General features: G+C 37.6%; 1 protein-coding gene across 6 annotated transcripts in view; it reads right to left on the reverse strand.

The window, feature by feature from the left end:
* ABI2 (abl interactor 2) overlaps positions 1 to 25,657 on the reverse strand; it is a 190,929-nt gene that overhangs the window by 34,828 nt on the left and 130,444 nt on the right. For all 6 annotated transcript variants that reach the window (XM_053698670.1, XM_053698667.1, XM_053698669.1 and 3 more), the window contains one exon: positions 14,109 to 14,267. In XM_053698670.1, coding sequence (XP_053554645.1) covers positions 14,109 to 14,267 — 159 coding nt within the window. The remainder of the gene's footprint in view (positions 1 to 14,108; positions 14,268 to 25,657) is intronic.

The raw sequence follows: 25,657 nt of genomic DNA on the forward strand, positions 1-25,657 counted from the left end.
TTTAAACTAAGAATACCAAGAGAAAAAAGCAAATTTGATGATAAAAGTAAATTGGAAAGTCAATTAAAATTAAAAGTCCTATCTGAATAATGAAAGTTTAATTTATACTTGACTGTCCCTTTAACGAATAGAGTAAAAAAAATCATACAAAAAGAGGAACTGGAAAAATAATTGTGCTTTTATACAAAAAAAACATAACCACTATAAAAAGGGTGGGCCTCATGGACTCTTGCCAATTTGAAAGAAATTAATTTATCAGGTAAGATCTTACATAAATTATGTTTTCTTTCATGTAATTGGCAAGAGTCCATGAGCTAGTGACGTATGGGATAGAAATACCCAAGATGTGGAAGTCCACAGAGGAGTCACTAGAGAGGGAGGGATAAAATAATAGCTATTTCCACTGAGAAATTAAATCCAAACCATAATTAAGTTTTCCTTGAATCAAAAGCAGTAGAATCAAACTGAAACAGCTGCCTGAATAACTTTTTTGCCAAAGACTGCTATAGAAAAAGCAAAATACATAAAAATGGTAAAAACAAAAGTATGCAAAGAACAACAAAATACTGCTTTGCAAATTTGATCATCTTAAGCTTCACTCTGAAAAAGCCCAAGAAATGGTGACTGAATTTAGCAGAATGAGCTGTAAATCTCTGAGGCGGAACCTACCCAGCCTCCAAATAAGCTTTGAAAAACAAAAGCTTTAACAAGGATGCTAAAGAAATGGCAGAGGCTTTCTAACCTTTTCTGAAACCAGAACAACAACAGACTAAAAGTCTTCTGAAATCCTAATAACCTCGATAAAGAATTACAAGCTCTTACCACATCAAAAGGATGAAAAGAACTCTCAAAGAATTCTTTAGGATTAGAAAACAAGGAACAACAATTTCTCCACAAATGTTGTTCAAATGCGCAACCTTAAGAAAAAAATTAGTCCACAAAACAACTTATCTAGATGGAAAAAAAAAAATCAGATAAGGAGACACAGAAGAGAGAGATGATAAATCAGAAACTCTTCTAGCAGAATAGATAGCCAAAAGAAACAATACTTTCTAAGAAAATAGATAATCTTTAAGAAAATATAGGCTCAAAAGAAAGAGCCTACAAAATCCTGGAACCAAATTAAGACTCCAAATAAGGAGAATTAATAAATGAACAGGCTTGATACAAACCAAAAAGCCTGAACAAAACAGTGAATATAGGGAAGTTTAAACAATCTTTCTAGGAAATAAAAAAGATCAGATTTCTGTCCCTTCAAAAAAATTGAAGACAAACTTATCCAAACCAACCTGAAGAAACTGAAAAATCCTAGGAATTCTACAAGAATGCCAAGAGAATTTATGAGAAGAACACTATAAAATATAGGTTTTCCAAACCTGATAATACATGTTCCTTGAAAAAGACTTATCAGCCTGCAACATAGCGATAAATACTGAGTCAGAGAAACTTCTATGACTAAACACTAATCAATTTCCATACCCCCAAATTAGAAATTTGAGATCCTGCTGGAAAAATAGCGCCTAAAAAAAAAAAGAGGGCTGGCCAAAGAAAAAGCAGCCAAGGATGGCAACTGGACATCCGAACAAGATACACCTACCAAACCTGTGATGCCATGCTGATGCTATCAGAAACACATGGCACTGTTCCAATATAATCTTGGAAATCGCCTTTGGAAGAAAAAAACAGGCGGAAAGATATAGTCAGGTTGCAAAGCCAAGACACTGTTAATGCATCCACCATCTTCTCCGGAGGATCCCTGGACCTGAAAAGGTACCTGGGAAATAGAGAAGACACATCTGTATAGTGACACCACTCTCCCGGATGTCTAAAATCATAAAAAAAATAGAAGATTAATTCCATCTAAGAATATCCAAAATACTTCTTAATTGCTAAGGAACTACGAGTCCCTATTGTTGATTGAGAAATGCCACAGCTGTGATATTGTCTGTCTGAAAGCAGAAAATGAAAAAGTTCTCTCCTAAAATAAGGCCAAGCCTGAAAGAGCTCTGAAAAATAGCACAGAGTTCTAAAATATTGATTGGAAACCTTACCTCTTGAAGTTTCCAAACCCCTTGTGCTGTCAAAAGACCCTCAGACAGCTCCCCAACCTGTAAGACTTGCATCCATTAAGAATATAGTCCAGGATGGATGAACCAAAGGAGGCCCCTGAATAAAATGATGATAGACTAGTCACCAAAACAGAGAGAGTAGAGTATTAGGATTTAAAAAAACAAACCCTGTATTATTGATTCAGTATGCAAAGCAAAAAGATCTCAGAAAAAAACTAGCAAAGGGAACCACGACCAATGCTGCAGTTATGAGACCTAAAACTTTCATGCACATAGCCACTGAAAGAAATGTTCTAGACTGTAAGTTAGACAGGCTAACGCCACTTACAATTGACTTATGTCCGATAAAGACAAAGACATGAATACACAATCCATCTAGAAACCCAAAAAGAAGTGACCCTTGTCTAAGGAATCACGAAACTCTTAGGTAAATTAAATCCTCTAACCATGTCTTGAAGAAACAAAACGTTAATTCATGAAGGATTCCACACACAAAAAAGTCCATATATTTGAATACTGCTCTTTCATATGTATGTATTGGGTACTTGTAAAGCGTGTCTAATCACCCGTAAGGGACTGAAGACGCTGCTCATTTAATCGACCTCTGAAGGATGAAAGGCTAAGTGGACCTCCCCGGAAACCCTAAAGGTTGCTACAGAGCTTAGCCACAGTGCATTAGAATACTAAGCTATTTGTCCGGCTTTAATAAAAGAAAAGTTTTAAGCTAATACCAAGATACCATCTAAATAAGGAAGCACCACAATACCCTACTGTCTGAAGACAGAGAGAAGGACACCAAGAACTTTTAAAAAGATTCATAAAGCTGTCACTTAACCAAATGGAAAAGCGTCAAATTGGTAAAGCTTAAAAAGAACATCTCAGAATCCACAAGTGGTCTGAATGAAATAAAATAGGAGGATAAACATCCTGAAAAATGGAGTGGACATGAAATGACCTAAACAAAAAGGCATAATAGTCCTTATAATCGCCAACTTGAAAGTAGAGACTAACAAAACAATATAAAAGTCTTCAGATCCAAGAATGGACTGAATAAACCTTTCTTCTTAGGGACAAAGAATAGCATTGACTAGAAACCCAAATCCTTCTCCTGCAAAAAGAACTGGCATAATTATTCCTGAAAAAAATTTCACAGAGTGTACTGGGAAAGAAAGATTTTTCCAATAGGACTCATTCTAAAAATCTATTCAAACCCTAAGAATAATATAGAATTTGGACAGTTCATCCAACAATAATTTAATCTGCTCCCACCAGAAGGACTGGTTTGAGAACCGCAACTTCATGCAGTCTAATTACTAGTAATTATATAGCGTTCTTCTCCCAGAAGGATACAAAAAAAACGCTTCTTCAGTGCTATCACTCTGAGTTAACCAAATTAGCAGCTGATAAAAACAGTAGTTATTACTACCCAAATAAATGGTAAACAATAAATTGACCTCAAAGGCCAAATGGCTGTATTAACCCTGCCGGGAAATTAATCTATGACCCTTGGATCTAGAACAAGCGTTTGTAGTCAGGATATTCACCAACTGATCTACATTACCGGCTTAAAGTGGGGCAGAAAAAAAAAAAACTCTAAACCTCCAGAAATAGTGGATATAATAGAAATCAAATAAATTATTATCCTAACAAGAGAGAGATAATAAAATATCTTTGAAATTATAATAGATATAGTAAACATAATAAAATGAATACATCTAAAGTAAATAAACAGAGTTATATACTTGAGAATCTGAAACTGCTTATGCTAACTGTTCAACAAAGGCTGAGAGAACAGTAATGTCAGCCACAGATAAAGCTGAGCTAAAAATATAAACAGTACATGAATATGCTCTACTAAGGTTATATTCAAATTCTAAAGAATCCTGAAAACAAGTACCAATTACCATAGAAATAGTAGTACAGTCCCAAGAGGGAATCAAAATAACCATTCAAAATAACCATTCTATCTGATTCAGATAGAACATGCAATTTTAAGCAACTTTCTAATTTTCTTCTATTATCAATTTTTCTTTGTTCTCTTGCTATCTTTATTTGAAAAATAAGGCACAGGACCCTGGACAGCACTTGTTTATTGGTGGGTGAATTTTTCCACCAATCAGCAAGAACAACCCAGGTTGTTCACCAAAAATGGGTCGGCATTTAAACTTACATTCTTGCTTTTTAAATAAAGATACCAAAAGAATGAAGAAAATTTGATAATAGGAGTAAATTAGAAAGTTGCTTAAAATTTCATGCTCTATTTGAATCACGAAAGAAAAAAATTTGGGTTCAGTGTCCATTTAAGCTGGAGTTTTCAGTGGCCCTATCAGTAACTAAGCAGTTAATTGTGGGTTTAATGGGGGCCCTGGAGTGTGGGGGGTCCTGCCGGGGGTCTGTCGCTGTGAGGGCCATGGAGTGTGGGGTCTGGCCCTGAAGGTTGAGGCCCTTTATCTGGCCTTTAATGTTGGGGGTCCTGGCTCTGGAGGTTGAGGGGCATGTTGGGGGTAGGGCAGGGAGGCTACCATGTTCATTTGCATAACATTGAATACATTTGGGTCAGTGTGAGACCGTTTTCCTGGGGCCTTGATTAGTCTCAGTCTGCCCCTGGTGTGCAGTGGGGTAAGAGTGTGCAGTGGGGGCATGACAGGTTGGGGCCCACCAGCAGGGCTATCACGGCCTGGTACTGGGCCACGGCCCGGCTGTGTATTATATTCTAGAGTCTAGAATATAATACAGATAGTATATTGAATAGGGAAAAAGACAAGCAAAAATGTTAAAAACATAATTTATGTAAGAACTTACCTGATAAATTCATTTCTTTCATATTAGCAAGAGTCCATGAGCTAGTGACGTATGGGATATACATTCCTACCAGGAGGGGCAAAGTTTCCCAAACCTTAAAATGCCTATAAATACACCCCTCACCACACCCACAATTCAGTTTAACGAATAGCCAAGAAGTGGGGTGATAAGAAAAAAGTGCGAAAGCATATAAAATAAGGAATTGGAATAATTGTGCTTTATACAAAAAAAATCAAAACCACCACAAAAAAGGGCGGGCCTTATGGACTCTTGCTAATATGAAAGAAATTAATTTATCAGGTAAGTTCTTACATAAATTATGTTTTCTTTCATGTAATTAGCAAGAGTCCATGAGCTAGTGACGTATGGGATAATGATTACCCAAGATGTGGATCTTTCCACGCAAGAGTCACTAGAGAGGGAGGGATAAAATAAAGACAGCCAATTCCTGCTGAAAATAATCCACACCCAGAATAAAATGTTAATGAAAAAACATAAGCAGAAGATTCAAACTGAAACCACTGCCTGAAAAACGTTTCTACCAAAAACTGCTTCAGAAGAAGAAAACACATCAAAATGGTAGAATTTAGTAAAAGTATGCAAAGAGGACCAAGTTGCTGCTTTGCAACTCTGATCAACCGAAGCTTCATTCCTAAACGCCCAGGAAGTAGAAACTGACCTAGTAGAATGAGCTGTAATCCTTTGAGGCGGAGTGTTACCCGACTCAACAGAGGCATGATGAAATAAAGATTTCAACCAAGATGCCAAAGAAATGGCAGAAGCTTTCTGGCCTTTTCTAGAACCGGAAAAGATGACAAATAGACTAGAAGTCTTTCGGAAAGACTTAGTAGCTTCAACATAATATTACAAAGCTTTAACAGCATCCAAAGAAAGCAATGATTTCTCCTTAGAATTCATAGGATTTAGGACATAATGAAGGAACCACAATTTCTCTACTAATGTTGTCAGAATTCACAACCTTAGGTAAAAAAATTCAAAAGAAGTTCGCAGCACAGTCTTATCCTGATGCAAAATCAGAAAAGGAGACACAAAAAAGAGTAGATAATTCAGAGACTCTTCTGGCAGAAGAGATGGCCAAAGAAACAAAACTTTCCAAGAAAGTTATATAACGACCAAAGAATGCATGGGTTCAAAAGGAGGAGCTTGAAGAGCCCCCAGAACCAAATTCAAACAAGAAGGAGAAATTGACTTAATGACAGGTTTTATACGAACCAAAGGTTGTACAAAACAATGAATATCAGGAAGATTAGCAATCCTTCTGTGAAAAAGAACAGAAAGAGCAGAGATTTGTCTTTCAAGGAACTTGCGGACAAACCTTTATCTAAACCATCCTGAAGAAACTGTAAAAATTCTCGGTATTCAAAAAGAATGCCAAGAAAAAAGATGAGAAAGACACTAAGAATATAAGTCTTCCAGACTCTATAATATATCTCTCTAGATACAGATTTACGAGCCTGTCACATAATATCAATCACAGAGTCAGAGAAACCTCTTTGACCAAGAATCAAGCGTTCAAACTCCATACCTTAAAATTAAGGTAATGAGATCCTGATGGAAAAAAGAACCTTGAGACAGAAAGACTGGTCTTAACGGAAGAGTCCACAGCTGGCAAGAGGCCATCCGGACAAGATCCGCATACCAAAACCTGTGAGACCATGCTGGAGCTACCAGCAGGACAAACGAGCATTCCTTTAGAACATTGGAAAATACCCTTGGAAGAAGAACTAGAGGCGGAAAGATATAGGCAGGATGACACTTGTAAGGAAGAGATAATGCATCCACTGCCTCCGCCCGAGGATCCGGACAGATACCAGGGAAGTTTCTTGTTTAGATGAGAAGCCATCAGATCTATTTCTGGGAGTTCCCACATTTGAACAATCTGAGGAAATACCTCTGGGTGAAGAGACCATTCGCCCAGGTGCAACGTTTGGCGACTGAGATAATCCGCTTTCCAATTGTCCATACCTGGGATATGAACCGCAGATATTAGACAGGAGCTGGATTCCGCCCAAACCAAAATTCAAGATACTTCTTTCATAGCCAGAGGACTGTGAGTCCCTCCTTGATGATAGATGTATGCCACAGTTGTGACATTGTCTATCTGAAAACAAATGAACAACTCTCTCTTCAGAAGAGACCAAGACTGAAGAGCTCTGAAAATTGCACGGAGTTCCAAAATATTGATCGGAAGTCTCACCTCCTGAGATTCCCAAACCCCTTGTGCTGTCAGATACCCCCACACAGCTCCCCAACCTGTAAGACTTGCATCTGTTGAGATCATAGTCCAAGTCGGAAGAACAAAGAAGCCCCCTGAACTAAACGATGGTGATCTGTCCACCATGTCAGAGAGTGTCGTATAATCGGTTTAAAGATATTAATTGAGATATCTTTGAGTAATCCCAGCACCATTGGTTCAGCATACAGAGCTGAAGAGGTCGCATGTGAAAACGAGCAAAGGAGATCGCATCTGATGCGGCAGTCCTAAGACCTAAAATTTCCATGCATAATGCTACCAAAGGGAATGATTGTGACTGAAGGTTTTGACAAGCTGATATCAATGTTAAACTTCTCTTGTCTGACAAGGACAGAGTCATAGACACTGAATCTATCTAGAAACCTAAAAAAGGTTACCCTTGTCTGAGGAATCAATGAACTGAATGGTAAATTGATCCTCCAACCATGAACTTGAAGAAACAACACAAGTCGATTCGTATGAGATTCTTCGAAAATGAGAAGACTGAGCAAGTACCAAGATATCGTCCAAATAAGGAAATACCAAAACCCTGTTCTCTGATTACAGAAAGAAGGGCACCGAGAACCTTGAAAAAAATTCTTGGAACTGAGGCTAGGCCAAACGGTAGAGCCACAAAACTGGTAATGCTTGTCTAAAAAGAGAATCTCAGACACTAAAAGTGATCTGGATGAATCGGAATATGCAGATACACATCCTGTAAATCTATTGTAGACATATAATGCCCTTGCTAAACAAAAGGCAGGATAGTCCTACAGTGACCATCCTGAATGTTGGTATCCTTACATAACGATTCAATATTGATAGATCCGGAACTGGTCTGAAGGAATTGACCTTCTTTGGTACAATGAAGAGATAAAATAAAACCCCAGCCCCTGTTCCAGAACTGGAACTGGCATAATTACTCCAGCCAACTCTAGATCTGAAACACATTTCAGAAATGCTGAGCCTTTGCTGTGTTAACTGGGACACGGGAAAGAAAAAAATCTCTTAGCAGGAGGCCTTAACTTGAAGCCAAATCTGTACCTTTCTGAAACAATGTTCTGAAACCAGAGATTGAGAACGGAATTGATCCAAATTTCTTTGAAGAAAACGTAATCTGCCCCATACCAGCTGAGCTGGAATAAGGGCCGCACCTACATGGGTACTTAGGAGCTGGCTATAGGTTTCTATAAGGCTTGGATATATTCCAAACTGGAAATAGTTTTCAAACTGATACCGCTCCTAACAGTTGAGATAATAATTTATTACCCTGGAAAGAAAGGGAAAGCAAAGTTGACTTAGAAGACATATCAGCATTCCAAGTTAAATCCATAAAGCTTTTCTAGCTAAAATAGCTAGAGACATATACCTGACATCAATTCTAATGACATCAAAAGATGGTATCACCAATAAAATTATTAGCATGTTATAGAATAATAATAATGCTATAAAATTATGATCTGTGACTTGTTGCGCTAAAGCTTCTTAACCAAAAAGTTGAAGCTGCAGCAACATCCACTAAAAATATAGCAGGTCTAAGAAGATTACCTGAACATAAGTAAGCTTTTCTTAGAAAAGGATTCAATTTTCCTATCAAAAGGATCCTTAAATGAAGTACTATCTGCCGTAGGAATAGTAGTACATTTAGCAGGAGTAGAGACAACCCCATAACCTTAGGGATTTTGTCCCAAAAAACTCTAATCTGTCAGATGGCACAGGATATAATTGCTTAAACGTTTAGAAGGAGTAAAAGAATTACCCAAATTATTCCATTCCCTGGAAATTACTTCAGAAATAGCATCAGGGAGATTAAACACTTCTGGAATAACTACAGGAGATTTAAAAACCTTATTTAAACGTTTAGATTTAGTATCAAGAGGACCAGAATCCTCTATTTCTAATGCAATTAATACTTCTTAAAATAAAGAACGAATAAATTCCATCTTGAACAAATACAAAGATTTATCAGCATCAACCTCTGAGACAGAAACCTCTGAACCAGAAGAACCATTATCAGTATCAGAATGATGATGTTCATTTAAAAATTCATCTGAAAAAAGAGAAGTTTTAAAAGACTTTTATGTAAACTAGAAGGAGAAATAACAGACATAGCCTTCTTAATGGATTTAAAAAATAAAATCTCTTATGTTATCAGGAACACTCTGAAAATTAGATGTTGACGGAACAGCAACAGGTAATGTAACAGTACTAAAGGAAATTTTATCTGCATTAATAAGTTTGTCATGACATGCAATACAAACAACAGCTGGAGAAACAGATACCAAAAATTTATAGCAGATACACTTAGCTTGGTAGCTCCAGCACCGGGCAGTAATTTTCCTGAAGTATCTTCTGACTCAGTTGCAACGTGGAACATCTTGCAATATGTAAAAGAAAAAACAACATATAAAGCAAAATTGATCAAATTCCTTAAATGACAGTTTCAGGAATGGGTAAAAAATGCCAGTGAACAAGCTTCTAGCAACCAGAAGCAATAAATAATGAGACTTAAATAATGTGGAGACAAAAGCGACGCCCATATTTTTTTAGCGCCAAATAAGACGCCCACATTATTTGGCGCCTAAATGCTTTTGGCGCCAAAAATGACGCCACATCCGGAACGCCGACATTTTTGGAGCAAAAGAACGTCAAAAAAATGACGCAACTTCCGGCGACACGTATGACGCCGGAAACAGAAAAGATTTTTTGCGCCAAAAAAGTCCGCGCCAAGAATGACGCAATAAAATGAAGCATTTTCAGCCCCCGCGAGCCTAACAGCCCACAGGGAAAAAGTCAAATTTTTTAAGGTAAGAAAAAATGATTGGTTCAAAATGCATTAACCCAAATATGAAACTGACTGTCTGAAAATAAGGAATGTTGAACATCCTGAGTCAAGGCAAATAAATGTTTGAATACATATATTTAGAACTTTATAAAAAAAAGTGCCCAACCATAGCTTAGAGTGTCACAGAAAATAAGACTTACTTACCCCAGGACACTCATCTACATGTTTGTAGAAAGCCAAACCAGTACTGAAACGAAAATCAGCAGAGGTAATGGTATATATATATATAAGAGTATATCGTCGATCTGAAAAGGGAGGTAAGAGATGAATCTCCACGACCGATAACAGAGAACCTATGAAATAGACCCCGTAGAAGGAGATCATTGAATTCAAATAGGCAATACTCTCCTCACATCCCTCTGACATTCACTGCACGCTGAGAGGAAAACCGGGCCCCAACTTGCTGCGGAGCGCATATCAACGTAGAATCTAGCACAAACTTACTTCACCACCTCCATAGGAGGCAAAGTTTGTAAAACTGAATTGTGGGTGTGGTGAGGGGTGTATTTATAGGCATTTTAAGGTTTGGGAAACTTTGCCCCTCCTGGTAGGAATGTATATCCCATACGTCACTAGCTCATGGACTCTTGCTAATTACATGAAAGAAATCCAGATTTGAAAAGAATAATTAACATAGTAAATAGGAGGACTAGACTCCTAAAAGCTATAAACAGAAAAATTTCCTTAACAAGAAACAAAAATTGTTCATATGAAAAATAAGGAGAATTTTTAACAAACTGTCTGATACAGGATCCTTTGAGCCAAAGAAACCTTCATCAGTAGAATAAACTTAAAGGGACAGTATACTGTAAAATAGTTTTTCCCTTAATGTGTTTACAATTGCTTTTTTTACCAACTGCAGAGTAAAAAAATGTATGAAAATAAGCTTTTTAAGGTTTGTGTATTTTAAAGCTCTGATTTTGTGTTTTGAAGCCACAACCTAATAAAATGGGTTGAGCTTGTAGGTATAATCAGATCTCATTGCTTTATCACATTGTGTACATATACCCGCTTCTTTATCTTATATCTGTCTATAAAACAATCACCAATACTTGGAGAGAACAATGGAAAATCAACATTTTATTACCTTATCTCTGCTATATCCCACTGGGAGTTTAATTTCTTCTGATGGCTGTGTTTACAAAGCTTATCTATAGCTTGGACCTGTGGCAACAAACTTTCAGAATAGGTGGGGATACCACAGGCTAAATCAACTATTTCAAATGCCAATATAAGGGTAAAGAAGCTACTTGTAAACAATTTAATACACTCCAGCAGGTAAAGTGGATCATTGGGAACAAATTAAAGGGGAGAAAAATTTTGAGTAAACTGTCCCTTTAAGTATGCTGTCGGTCAGAACAAAATTAATTGGAACTTAATCATTTTGAAAAGACTTGGTAAGTTTACTTAAAGGCATAATAGCAGTCATAACATTTATGATATAAGCAACAACATGTGATGTTTGCAGATGAAATAAAGTACATGAACGGAAAAAAAACAGTAAATGTTATTGTACATGTAGAAACATTGCTATCATAAAACATAATAAATAAATGCCACATAATTGAACTGAAGAAATAACAGCTTAAAAAAATGAAAACACACTTAGCTTTGAAAAATTGTGTTCCAGGGCATTATAGTTTCTACAGTAACATCAGAGTCAGGATCAGAATGAGACATCTCGCAAAATGTGACAGGAAAAGAAAAATAACATTAGGCAAAATATTTCCACAATGTAACGGTTTCAGTAGAGAAAAACAAAAGCAGGCATAATAGCTTTCAATATTCATGAAAACAGCGAGCAATAGAGAAAGAGGGGTAAAATAACTAAATAATGTGGCGCCAAGAATGACACATTATGCTAAAGAAGTTAAAAAATTTTGGCGCAAAACTAATACCAGGAAATGACACAATTCACGTCATAAACACAATTTCGCGCCAAAACAACTAGTGTCAACAAAGATGCAGGAAATAATGAAATCTGTGCCAAAGATGCAACTTTGCGCAAAAAAATTTTGCGCCAAGAATGACGCAATAAAAAACAGCATTTTGCGCCCTCGCGAGCCTAGATTTGCCCGTGAAAAAATGAAAGTCAAATTAGAAAAAGACTGAACCCCAGGTAACAAAAAGTTTAAATAAACTTCCCAACAGGATTCCTATATTGAAACTGTTTAGAATGCAAAAGGGAAATACACACAGACCAGACTCATGGCAAATATAAGTAAAATACATATATTTAAAACTTTATATTAATACATAAAGCGCCAAAACATAGCTAAGAGTGTCTTACTTACTGAAAGACACCATCCACATATAGCAGATAGCCAAACCAGTACTGAAAACTATTAGCAGAGGTAATGGTATATAAAAAAAAGTATATCGTCGATCTGAAAATAGAGGTAGGAGATGAATCCCTACGACCGATAACAGAGAACCCTTGAAAAGATTTTCCAGCGAGGGAAACCATAAAATCAATAGGCGATACTCTCTTCACATCACTCTGACAAACACTGGAATTGGGCTTCAGAATGCTTAGAAGCGCTTATGATAGAAGAAATCATAAAAATCAAGCACAAAGTTACTTCACCACCTCCATAGGAGGCAAAGTTTGTAAAACTGAATTGTGGGTGTGGTGAGGGGTGTATTTATAGGCATTTGGAGGTTTGGGAAACTTAGCCCCCTCCTGGTAGGAATGTATATCCCTATACGTCACTAGCTCATGGACTCTTGCCAATTACATGAAAGAAACATATTTGTGCTTCAAAGAATATGATGATTTTCCTTTAATCCTAATTAAATACAAAATACTAAGCATTCTTGAGATCAGATGCAATGGAAAAAAGTGCAAATGCTCATCAACCAACCCAGGCGTAGTACAATTAAAATCAGTTGGAGAACACACATCTGGTTTGGGTTTAAAAAAATGAATACAGAATGCACTGATTGAATACATGTAATTATTTATAGCAACAAAACATGTGTCATAGCTAAAATAATACATTTAAGCAAAAACAGACTTTTAGATTGAGCAGATTATTCACTGAACATAGAAGTGATTATACAAGAAAATTTCACTTTTAAAAGGTGACAAATTAGAATGAGAATTGTATCCTTAGTGACTTTAAAAGGGTAAGAGTCTGAATTAAACTTGCAAGAATCAGATACAGCATGTCATTTTAATACACTTTTAAACAACAAGAGAATCAAGCATATTTTATAATAACAGTATAATTGAAAGTTGTTTAAAATTGTATGATCTATCTGAATTAAACATTTTAGATGTCTTGCCCCTTTAAAAAGATTAAAAAGAATTTGTAATTATGGATAGCAAAATCTAAATGACAGGAACTAGTAAATCCATTTATAAATACAATATAAAACAGATCATTACTAAAATGAAGTTGGGGTGAAAAAAAAAAGGTTAACTGAATTAGTTTGTTTGGATACATTAACGGGACATAAATGTGCAAAAATAAATTACATGCTCTCTCTAATCATATAGGCAGCATACTATGACTGTCCAAAAAGTGTAATTGGAGGGTACAGATATAACAGTAAACTGAACTGGAATGACAAAAACATTCATGAACAGTAATAAAAGATATCTAGACTTTAAACAAGCATAAATGTCAAAATTAAACTTTATTTCATGATTTAGAAATGCAATATATATTGTTTATCACATTTCACAGTTTTATCACATATACTTGGATAAGTTGATTGTTTAGTTCTTGGACTCAGAGAAGCCTCTGTCTGTAAAAGGGTTAAAACAAAATTATAAAATGATGACTGCTCATTTTGGAGTGGGCATGCTCTTATGTGCACACTATCAGAGGCACCAGCTTCTACTAAGCATGTGCAAGAAGTTCACAGCTTCTATGAGTCTCTGATTGGCAGCTGGCTGTCACATGATACAGGAAAAATGAAAGGAAACTTTAAAATCCTTCAGGAAAAACAAACACTGTTTATCTAAAAATCAAACTCTGTTTTTGTATTATCCTTTTATTAGGAATTTATTGTTTATGCAATTCTACTGTATTTAAAGGGAATGTTTCATGAACATTTCTGCAATCATTTCAAAGTGATTTAAGCACACTAAATACATACATTAACTTGCAGCAACGGCTTAGGTTTTTACCTGGATTTTGGCTATAAAAGGGTCCTCCATTTATCTGGTTTTGAAGGCTCGGCTGTGAGGTCATTGATGGAGGACGACGATATGGCAGAGAGCCACCTATTGCTGGTGGATTGTGACGAGACACTGGTCTATTCATACTGTAAAACTGAGCTGGGTGACCTGAACAAAGGAAAATTAGATTACAACATGAACAACTAGAAGTATACATAAATGCAGCACAATTATTAATCACATACATTCCTTAATATGTAAGGGTACTAAAACCTTTCAAATATATATATATTTCATAAACCTATTATACTCAAATGCACACATAAAATGTTTTATGCCACTTACTGATCATTTATCCTCTATAGGACCCATATCATTACTGAAATTTGCATCACCAAATATAATTTAAAGTGATGGTAAATTCAAGCGTTTGGGAAACGCTAGGATTTACCATTGGAATAAATAAAGGGGACTTTCAGTCTTCATGCTCAAACTTCCTTTATTTGTTTAAAGCATTTGCCGCACTGAGCACCTCAGGCAGCCCAAGGCAGAACGCTATTTTGCGGAGAGGTGATGTTTCCACCTCTTAGCCAATAGCCATGCGGGCTATCCGGCTGGGCGGCAGCTGGCTAAAAGGTGGAAACGTCTTCTCACAGCAAAATATTGTTCTGTCGTGGGCTGCTTGAGAAGCTCAGTGCAGCGAACGCTTCAAACAAAGGACCTTTCAGCATTAAGTATTTTATACTTCGTGACTGAATGTCCCCTTTATTTATTCCAATGGTAAATCCTAAGAGGCTATGCCTAACCATGCAATAAGGAAACACTTGAATGTCTTAAGGAAACTCTACTCAAAGATTTACTGTACAGCATAGAAAAGCAATTTAATGATGCTTAAAGGATTTTTGCCTGAAAAATGTTACAATAACTTTGTTTAAATTGAAATCATAACAAAGCAGTATCAGTTGTGTACTTCCTAATAATGTTCCACAGTTGATAAGGTCAACTGCCATACCTCTATTGTTAAAGTGCCTCTACAAACCTAAGTAGAAAGTGTAGGTTTAAGGCTGTGACACACTGAACTTTAGAAGTGATGCAACGCAGAATTTTGTTTAAAATTGTATTCTCTGTCTGAATCATGAATGAAAAATGTTGGGTTTAATGTCCCTTTAACTGCTTAAATAGCACTTAGTGTGGTGAGCTAAAGAAATGTGGTTAAAAAATTTTTTATGTAAGAACTTACCTGATAAATTCATTTCTTTCATATTGGCAAGAGTCCATGAGCTAGTGACATATGGGATATACAATCCTACCAGGAGGGGCAAAGTTTCCCAAACCTCAAAATGCCTATAAATACACCCCTCACCACACCCACAATTCAGTTTAACGAATAGCCAAGCAGTGGGGTGATAAAGAAAGGAGTAGAAAGCATCAACAAAGGAAATTCGGAAATAATTGTGCTTTATACAAAAAATCATAACCACCATAAAAAGGGTGGGCCTCATGGACTCTTGCCAATATGAAAGAAATGAATTTATCAGGAAAGTTCTTACATAAATGATGTTTTCTTTCATGTAATTGGCAAGAGTCCATGAGCTAGTGACATATGGGATATCAATACCCAAGGTGTGGATCTTCCACTCAAGAGTCACTAGAGAGGGAGGGAATAAAAATAAAAACAGCCATATTCCGCTGAAAAAATTAATCCACAACCCAAAAAATTAAGTTTATTTTCATTTTGAAAGAAAAAAACTTAAACCAAAAGCAGAAGAATCAAACTGAAACGGCTGCCTGAAGAACTTTTCTACCAAAAACTGCTTCCGAAGAAGCAAATACATCAAAACGGTAGCATTTAGTAAAAGTATGCAAAGAGGACCAAGTTGCCGCTTTGCAAATCTGATCAACTGAAGCTTCATTCTTAAAAGCCCACGAAGTGGAGACTGATCTAGTAGAATGAGCTGTAATTCTCTGAGGCGGGGCCTGACCCGACTCCAAATAAGCTTGATGAATCAGAAGTTTCAACCAAGAAGCCAAGGAAATGGCAGAAGCCTTCTGACCTTCCCTAGGACCAGAAAATAAAACAAATAGACTGGAAGTCTTCCTGAAATTTTTAGTAGCTTCCACATAATATTTCAAAGCTCTTACCACATCCAAAGAATGTAAGGATCTCTCCAAAGAATTCTTAGGATTAGGACATAAGGAAGGAACAACAATTTCTCTACTAATGTTGTTAGAATTCACAACTTTAGTTAAAAATTGAAAAGAAGTCCGCAAAACTGCCTTATCCTGATGAAAAATCAGAAAAGGAGACTCACAAGAAAGAGCAGATAACTCAGAAACTCTTCTAGCAGAAGAGATGGCCAAAAGAAATAACACTTTCCAAGAAAGTAGTTTAATGTCCAAAGAATGCATAGGTTCAAATGGAGGAGCCTGTAAAGCCTTCAGAACCAAATTAAGACTCCAAGGAGGAGAAATTGACTTAATGACAGGCTTAATACGAATTAGAGCCTGTACAAAACAGTGTATATCAGGAAGTATAGCAATCTTTCTGTGAAATAAAACAGAAAGAGCAGAGATTTGTCCTTTCAAGGAACTTGCAGACAAACCCTTATCCAAACCATCCTAAAGAAACTGTAAAATTCTAGGAATTCTAAAAGAATGCCAGGAGAATTTATGAAAAGAACACCATGAAATGTAAGTCTTCCAAACTCTATAATAAATCTTTCTAAAAACAGATTTACGAGCTTGTAACATAGTATTAATCACTGAGTCAGAGAAACCTCTATGACTTAGAACTAAGCATTCAATTTCCATACCTTCAAATTTAATGATTTGAGATCCTGATGGAAAAACGGACCTTGAGATAGTAGGTCCGGCCGTAACGGAAGTGGCCAAGGCGGGCAACTGGACATCCGAACCAGATCCACATACCAAAACCTGTGTGGCCATGCTGGAGCCACCAGCAACACAAAAGACTGTTCCATGATGATTTTGGAGATCACTCTTGGAAGGAGAACTAGAGGCGGGAAGATGTAAGCAGGATGACAACACCAAGGAAGTGTCAACACATCCACTGCTTCCGCCTGAACATCCCTGGACCTGGATAGATATCTGGGAAGTTTCTTGTTTAGATGACAGGCCATGAGATCTATCTCTGGAAGACCCCACATCTGAACAATCTGAGAAAACACATCTGGATGGAGAGACCACTCCCCTGGATGTAAAGTCTGGCGGCTGAGATAATCCGCCTCCCAATAGTCTACACCTGGGATATGCACCGCAGAGATTAGACAGGAGCTGGATTCCGCCCAAGCAAGTATCCGAGATACTTCTTTCATAGCTTGGGGACTGTGAGTCCCACCCTGATGATTGACATAAGCCACAGTTGTGATATTGTCTGTCTGAAAACAAATGAACGGTTATCTCTTTAGCAGAGGCCAGAACTGAAGAGCCACGGAGTTCTAAAATATTTTTTGGTAATCTCGCCTCTTGATATTTCCAAACCCCTTGTGCTATCAGAGATCCCCAAACAGCTCCCCAACCTGAAAGACTTGCATCTGTTGAGATCACAGTCCAGGATGGCCGAACAAAAGAAGCCCCTTGAACGATGGTGATCTATCCACCATGTTAGAGAGTGTCGTACATTGGGATTCAAGGATATTAATTGTGATATCTTTGTATAATCCCTGCACCATTGATTCAGCATACAAAGCTGTAGAGGTCTCATGTGAAAATGAGCAAAGGGGATCGCGTCCGATGCTGCAGCCATGAGACCTAAAACTTCCATGCACATAGCCACTGAAGGGAATGACTGAGACTGAAGGTGCCGGCATGCTGCGACCAATCTTAAACGTCTCTTGTCTGTTAGAGACAGAGTCATGGACACTGAATCTATCTGGAAACCTAAAAAGGTGACCCTTGTCTGAGGAATCAAGAAACTTTTTGGTAAATTGATCCTCCAACCATGTTTCCGAAGAAACAACACTAGTTGATTCGTGTGAGATTCTGCAGTACGTAAAGACTGAGCTAGTACCAAGATATCGTCCAAATAAGGAAACACCGCAATACCCTGTTCTCTGATTAGATAGTAGGGCACCCAGAACCTTTGAAAAGATTCTTGGAGCTGTTGCTAGGCCAAATGGAAGAGCAACAAATTGGTAATGCTTGTCTGGAAAAGAGAATCTCAGAAACTGATAGTGTTCTGGATGAATCGGAATATGAAGGTATGCATCCTGCAAGTCTCAAACTTTTTAGATCCAGAACTGGTCTGAATAAATTTTCTCTCTTTGGTACAATGAATAGGTTTGAATAAAACCCCAGACCTTGTTCCTGAGGAGGAACTGGCATGATTACCCCTGAAGACTCCAGGTCTGAAACACACTTCAGAAAAGCCTGAGCTTTTACTGGATTTACAGGGATGCGTGAGAGAAAAAAATCTTCTCATAGGAGGTCTTACTCTGAATCCTATTCGATACCCTTGAGAGACAATGCTCTGAATCCAATGATTTTGGACAGATTTTTTCCAAAAATCCTTGAAAAACCTTAATCTGCCCCCTACCAGCTGAGCTGGAATGAGGGCTGCACCTTCATGCGGACTTAGGGGCTGACTTTGGTTTCCTAAATGGCTTGGATTTATTCCAATTTGAGGAAGGCTTCCAATTGGAAGCAGATTCCTTGGGGGGAGGATTGAGTTTTTGTTCCTTATTCTGACGAAAGGAACGAAAACGGTTAGAAGCCTTAGATTTACCCTTAGGTTTTTTTTATCCTGAGGCAAAAAATCTCCTTTTCCCCCAGTGATAGTTGAAATAATAGAATCCAACTGAGAACCAAATAAATTATTACCTTGGAAAGAAAGAGATAGTAATCTAGATTTAGATGTCATATCAGCATTCCAAGACTTAAGCCACAAAGCTCTTCTAGCTAATACAGCTAAAGACATGGATCTAACATCAATTTTGATAATATCAAAAATGGCATCACAAATAAAATGATTAGTATATTGCAGTAAGCGAACAACACTAGATATGTCAGAATCCAATTCATGTTGCGCAAAATTTTCCAACTAGAAAGTTGATGCAGCCGCAACATCAGCCAAAGAAATAGCAGGTCTAAGAAGATGACCTGAATATAAATAGGCCTTCCTTAGATAAGATTCAAGCTTCCTATCTAAAGGATCCTTAAAGGAAGTGCTATCTTCCATAGGAATAGTGGCACGTTTATCAAGAGTAGAAATAGCCCCATCAACTTTGGGGATTTTTTCCCAAAACTCTATAGATTTTGCTGGTAAAGGATACAATTTTTTAAACCTTGAAGAAGGAATAAAAGTAGTACCTGGCTTATTCCATTCCCTAGAAATCATATCAGAAATAGCCTCAGGAATAGGAAAAACCCCTGGAGAAACCACAGGAGGTTTAAAAACAGCATTTAAACGTTTATTAGACTGAACGTCAATAGGACTGGTTACCTCAATATCCAAAGTAATTAACACTTCTTTTAATAAAGAACGCATATACTCTATTTTAAATAAATAAGTAGATTTGTCAGTGTCAATGTCTGAGGAAGGATCTTCTAAATCAGATAGATCCTCATCAGAAGAGGATAAATTATTATGTTGTTGGTCATTTGAAATTTCATCAGCTAAATGAGAAGTTTTAAAAAACCTTTTACGTTTATTAGAAGGTGGAAATGCAGACAAAGCCTTAATAATAGAATCAGAAACAAATTCCTTAAAATTTACAGGTATATCATGCACATTAGAAGTTGAAGGAACTGCAACTGGCAATGTACTATTACTGATGAAAACACTATCTGCATGTAAAAGTTTATCATGACAACTATTACAAATGACATTCGGTGGAATAATTTCTACAATTTTACAACAAATGCACTTAGCTTTGGTAGAACCAATGTCAGGCAGCAATGTTCCAGCAGAAACTTCTGAGGCAGGATCAGATTGGGACATCTTGCACAATGTAAGAGAAAAAACAACATATAAAGCAAAATTATCTATTTCCTTATATGACAGTTTCAGGAATGGGAAAAAATGCAATAGCATAGGCCTCTGATAGCAAAAAGCAAGAGGCAAACATACAAAGGGTATTGAAATAATGAAAAAATTTGGCACCAAGTATAACGCACAACGTAACGTAAACTACTCTTTTTTGGCGCCAAAAAATAACCGGAAATGACACACTTGCGTCACTAATGACGCCGCCGTGTGAAAGGTCTCGGCATCACGTATGATGCGGGAAATGACTAAGTTGCGTCAAACATATTTTATCGCGCCAAAAATTTCTTGCGCCAAGAATGACGCAATAAAGTTTAGCATTTGACGCACCCGCGGGCCTAATACCCGCAATTGTAAGAAGTAGTCAATTGAAAAAAGACTAAACCCCAGGTAAGAAATAAATTTCTTAAAAATGTTTACATTCCCCAAATATGAAACTGACAGTCTGCAGAAGGAAATACATGAACCTGACTCATGGCTAATATAAGTACAATACATATAATTTAGAACTTTATATAAATGCATAAAGTGCCAAACCATAGCTGAGAGTGTCTTAAGTAATGAAAACATACTTACCAAAAGACACCCATCCACATATAGCAGATAGCCAAACCAGTACTAAAATAGCTATTAGTAGAGGTAATGGTAAATTGAGAGTATATCGTCAATCTGAAAAGGGAGGTAGGAGATGAATCTCTACGACCGATAACAGAGAACCTATGAAATAGACCCCCATTAGGGAAATCATTGAATTCAATAAGTGATACTCCCTTCACGTCCCTCTGACATTCGCTGTACTCTGAGAGGAATCGGGCTTCAACAATGCTGAGAAGTGCATATCAACGTAGAAATCTTAGCACAAACTTACTTCACCACCTCCATAGGAGGCAAAGTTTGTAAAACTGATTGTGGTAAGGGGTGTATTTATAGGCATTTTGAGGTTTGGGAAACTTTGCCCCTCCTGGTAGGATTGTATATCCCATATGTCACTAGCTCATGGACTCTTGCCAATTACATGAAAGAAATCTTCTTTTACACGGAGATGTTTAGGTGATATTTTCTAGTCAGCTTTTTTTACATATGTGCTGCATCAGAATTTGAGTAGCATGTCCCTTTAAGTCTTGAGTATGAGTGTCATGAATATTGATAATAGTGGCTATAACAATATAAAATTTGATCGATGAGAGTAATGCATTATCGATCAGCACTTTTTGTAATGCAGAAACATGCATATTAAGCAACAAAAATACCATTCCCCAGAATGGAGGCACTTTTATTCTCTGAAATTCAGCTTTGGTGTTGATATGTATATTGACTTTGAGGGGCGTTAGAAACCTCTTGCTTTTGTGTAAAACAAACTGTGCTTGGGCCACGCTCCCTAGAAAGGCCAAAAAGCTAATTCTGTAACCTGCAAAAGCTGCAGATTGCCTAATCCAACAGCATTTCGAGGAAAACCTGTGTTATATTATTTGCTTTTGGGCCTCTCTAAGTAGTGTGGGACAAGCCTTTTTTAAATAAATAAAAAAAACTAAATGTTTTTAATTACCCTTTAAATAAGCCCCTTTCAGAAAATAAGAGATAGAATATTATAAATTACTACTATAACAATAGCAGTCCCATATCCTCTCCCAACGCTGAGAGTAACACAGAAACAAAGAGGCCCCCAAGGTACAAAATATGCCCTTTTAGAATAAAAACAAGTGAAAATAATCCATAAATGTTTTAGCTACAATTAGAGTCTTTCCCTTTCAAATTAGTGCACATCCTGTCTTCAGCTATCTCACAGTAAACTGGGTGCACGCACAGTGTCAGGAGCAGCACTCTCCGAATAAACTGGGTGCACATCCTGTGTCCAAGGCAGAATAAACTGCATACATATACTGTTTCCCCAGACGTGGATAGATTTTTATAAAATACTACTCCAACAATAGTAGTGCCATTTCCTCTCCCAGCTTTGCAAGTAATAATACAGAACCAAAGAGGCACTCAAGGTACAAAATATGGCCTTTTATAATTAGCAAATGTGAAAATAATTCAAACCATATACATAATGTTTTAGCCTTTCCCTTTCAAATAGGAGCACATCATATCTCTGGGCGGCATAAACTAGGCGCATACACCGTGTCCTGGGCGGCATAAACTAGGCGCATACACCGTGTCCTGGGCAGCATAAACTAGGCGCATACACTGTGTCCTGGGCAGCATAAACTAGGCGCATACACCGTGTCCTGGGCAGCATAAACTAGGTGCATACACCGGGTCCTGAGCAGCACAAACTAGGTGCATACACCGGGTCCTGAGCAGCACAAACTAGGTGCATACACCGGGTCCTGAGCAGCATAAACTAGGTGCAGACACCGGGTCCTGAGCAGCACAAACTAGGTGCATACACCGTGTCCTAAGCAGCAAAAACTAGGTGCATACACCGTGTCCTGAGCAGCATAAACTAGGTGCATACACCGTGTCCTGAGCAGAATAAACTAGGTGTATACACCGTTTCCTGAGCGGCACTCTCAGAATGAACCAGGCACATATTTGCGTCCTGAGTAGCTCTCTCAGAATAAACTGGATGCACATCTGGGGTTCTGAACAGAATAATATTGGTTCACATCCCAAGTCCAAATCAGCAATTATTGGAATAAAATGGGCGCACATCAACTTAAAAACAACTTACCCCTCACCGGCAACAGAGGATGTAATATCCAGTAAAAAGCCAGAAATAGCTACAATATTGAAGAAATTAGCTGGAGGATAAAGTATTTAGTTGCATCTTCTGACACTTGCAAGTGTGCTCAAGCTAAAAAAGTAGCCTCCCTGAAGAATGCATACAAAACCAGGAAATGGACTGGGTGCACATGCTTCACAGGCAACTAACAAGCAGACTAATAAAAATGCAACCAACCTCTAAACCTGGGCAATCTATTCTATTTCTAAACTAATATGTTTAATAGAATATGCTCACTAGATTTAACAAAAATACATATTTTATCTGGGTCATGATGTTCTTTACTATGGTAGAACAACGCCTTATTAATAGTAAACAGAGGACAACTCACAGGTGAAGTAAGAATTTAACTGAAAAATTCCCCTTTTGAAGTACTATATGCAATATATAGCCATATACACTCAGCCCCAGAAATAGGTTTCGGACTGTATAGTATATAATCTGCCACTGGATTGTACATTTGGGTGGAACAAAACTGATGCACTATTTAAATGGTCTTTTTGTAAAAGGCATAAGTAAGCTAAAAGAGGCTGGACTAGGTGAACACTAGCTTATAGGACAAGCTACTATGTTTACACCCAGTTGGGCTACTTTATCTTCTTGTTTTATATGCAAAAGACCCTTAAGGATTTCACCAAATGTGTAGTATATTTCATAGATGAAAAGTTCACAAAAAGGGAAGTGTTCAGATATTCAACCCCTAGGTTATCCCAAAGTATATACTGGAAACCTTAATGGGGGTTTATATGTGTGTCCCAGTCGTCCGTGTGGAAGGGACACAGTCAGAACATAATAATCCACCAGCTTCACTCTCCTACAGTTCCTAAGGTGTCAGCAATACTCCTCTTCAGCCTAGGTGTCAGAGGTACGGTAAACAACACAAAGTCACTATGGTAGCAAATGCCGTAGTCTCTTACCCTCCACTGGTCTGGTGGGGCACGCTGCTGAACTTCCTCACGGACTGCCGATGAAACCCTTCCGGGGGGTGGGGGGGTGGAGGTGCAGTATGCGTGTCCTTCTTGGCGTGCAAAGAGGTCGGTCTAGGTAAGTTCGCACTTCCTGGTCGCTAGGCACAGTGATTGGAGTTAGACACGGAGGGGCGGAGAGTGAGCCAGTAGTACCAGGTGGGTACAGCCAACGAGTAGCAAATCCAAAAAGCGGAGTATCCAACCGCTGATAAACAAAGCAATGTGAGAACAAAGAGATGCGCTAACTCTGAGTGATAATATGCTGGAAATGTTTATTAGGAAGTCCAAAACTCGTACAACGTAATGAGGTCACAGTCAGGAATGCCTGACGCGCTTCGCGCATGCGTAGATGCGCTTCTTCGGAGGCTGAAGCGCATCTACGCATGCGCGAAACGCGTCAGGCGTTCCTGACTGTGACCCCATTACTTTGTACGAGTTTTGGACTTCCTAATAAACATTTCCAGCATATTATCACTCAGAGTTAGCGCATCTCTTTGTTCTCACATTGCTTTATTTCAAAGATGAAACAAATTTGTTTCTATTCAATAAATACAAAGGGACATGTAATATCAGCTTTTTCATTTCTTAATTATTCAAAAATACATGTTTTATAAAAAATTTTACAATGTACGAACTCAATTGAGAATGGTATGAAGAGTCATTAGCAATTATGCAACAAAATCTGTTTTGAAAATATGTAATGTCATTGATGTTTTTGATAATGTCTTATGAGATAACACTGAAGACATTGACAATGTAATTAAAGGATCATTAAACTCAGCATTTCAACACATGGAATGTTTAAATATTGAAAGTGGAATACTATTGCAATATACAGTTCTTTATTTTGCTTCCTTTTGCTGTAAAATACATCTGAAAATTGTACTTGTTCCACTTTCTCCCAGGGAACTTTGGGTTAATAGAGCAAATTTCTCTAAGAGATTTTGTTTAACCCCCTCCTACCTCACATTCTCTGGGCTAAAGTTACCATCCCTCCAGGTGGACAGGTTCTCTAGTAGTGAACCTGTCCGCCTGCAATTGCCACTTGAGATGTTTCATCACAAGAAGAGATGCATTATTGCATAATAACATTCTTGTGCAACGCCGCCCCCTGCTCCGGCACAACCAATTGCACTGGAGCAGGGAATGTCAATCATATCAAAAGTGCTGGGGTGATTGATCTTGCCACTTCTGAGGTAGTGGAGAGGAAAAAAAAAAAGAGTTTTGCTATTGCAAACCTGCTGTACATGCTGGAAAAGTTGCAAATGCAGCTTGATAAATGTACGCCTCTATACTCACTTGCTTTTTTAAGGTGGATGATCAGTTTTGCATCAACAATCATGATAGAAAAGACATGCATGATAAAAAATAATTAAATCCCTTTTCTAAAGAACATTAAAACCCAAACTCTTAGAACCACTTGGTTTTGGGTAGCCACAATACATCACTTCTGTAATCATGTTAGGGGTATTTGAACCATAAAAGGGAAAAAAAATAAGAAACCACTTCAATTGTTTCTTGAATCAACATCTCTACATGTATGGCAGTCATTCCAGTGTCTGTTGAATTCCAACACAGGTACACCTCATTCTACTTATGAGGTACCGATTAGGTGATCACCTAAAACCAAACCTTTTTTAATGAGGAAAAGTATAGAAAACACTGCTGTGCTTATTACTATTTCAATAGGACCAGCTGTATGACAAAAACAGTGCTAGTAGTACATCAAAAATAGCTGAAATAAAAAAAAATATTGATCATGCCAAAAGAGTTGAAAAGAAGAAGTTTTGGATGAGGAAAAGAAGGGTTCAATCCTGGCTTTACTGACACAGGGATACAGTGAGCATCATGTTGCTTCCAT

This window comes from Bombina bombina, chromosome 1 (genome assembly GCF_027579735.1).
Source record: "Bombina bombina isolate aBomBom1 chromosome 1, aBomBom1.pri, whole genome shotgun sequence".
Taxonomy (NCBI): domain Eukaryota; kingdom Metazoa; phylum Chordata; class Amphibia; order Anura; family Bombinatoridae; genus Bombina; species Bombina bombina.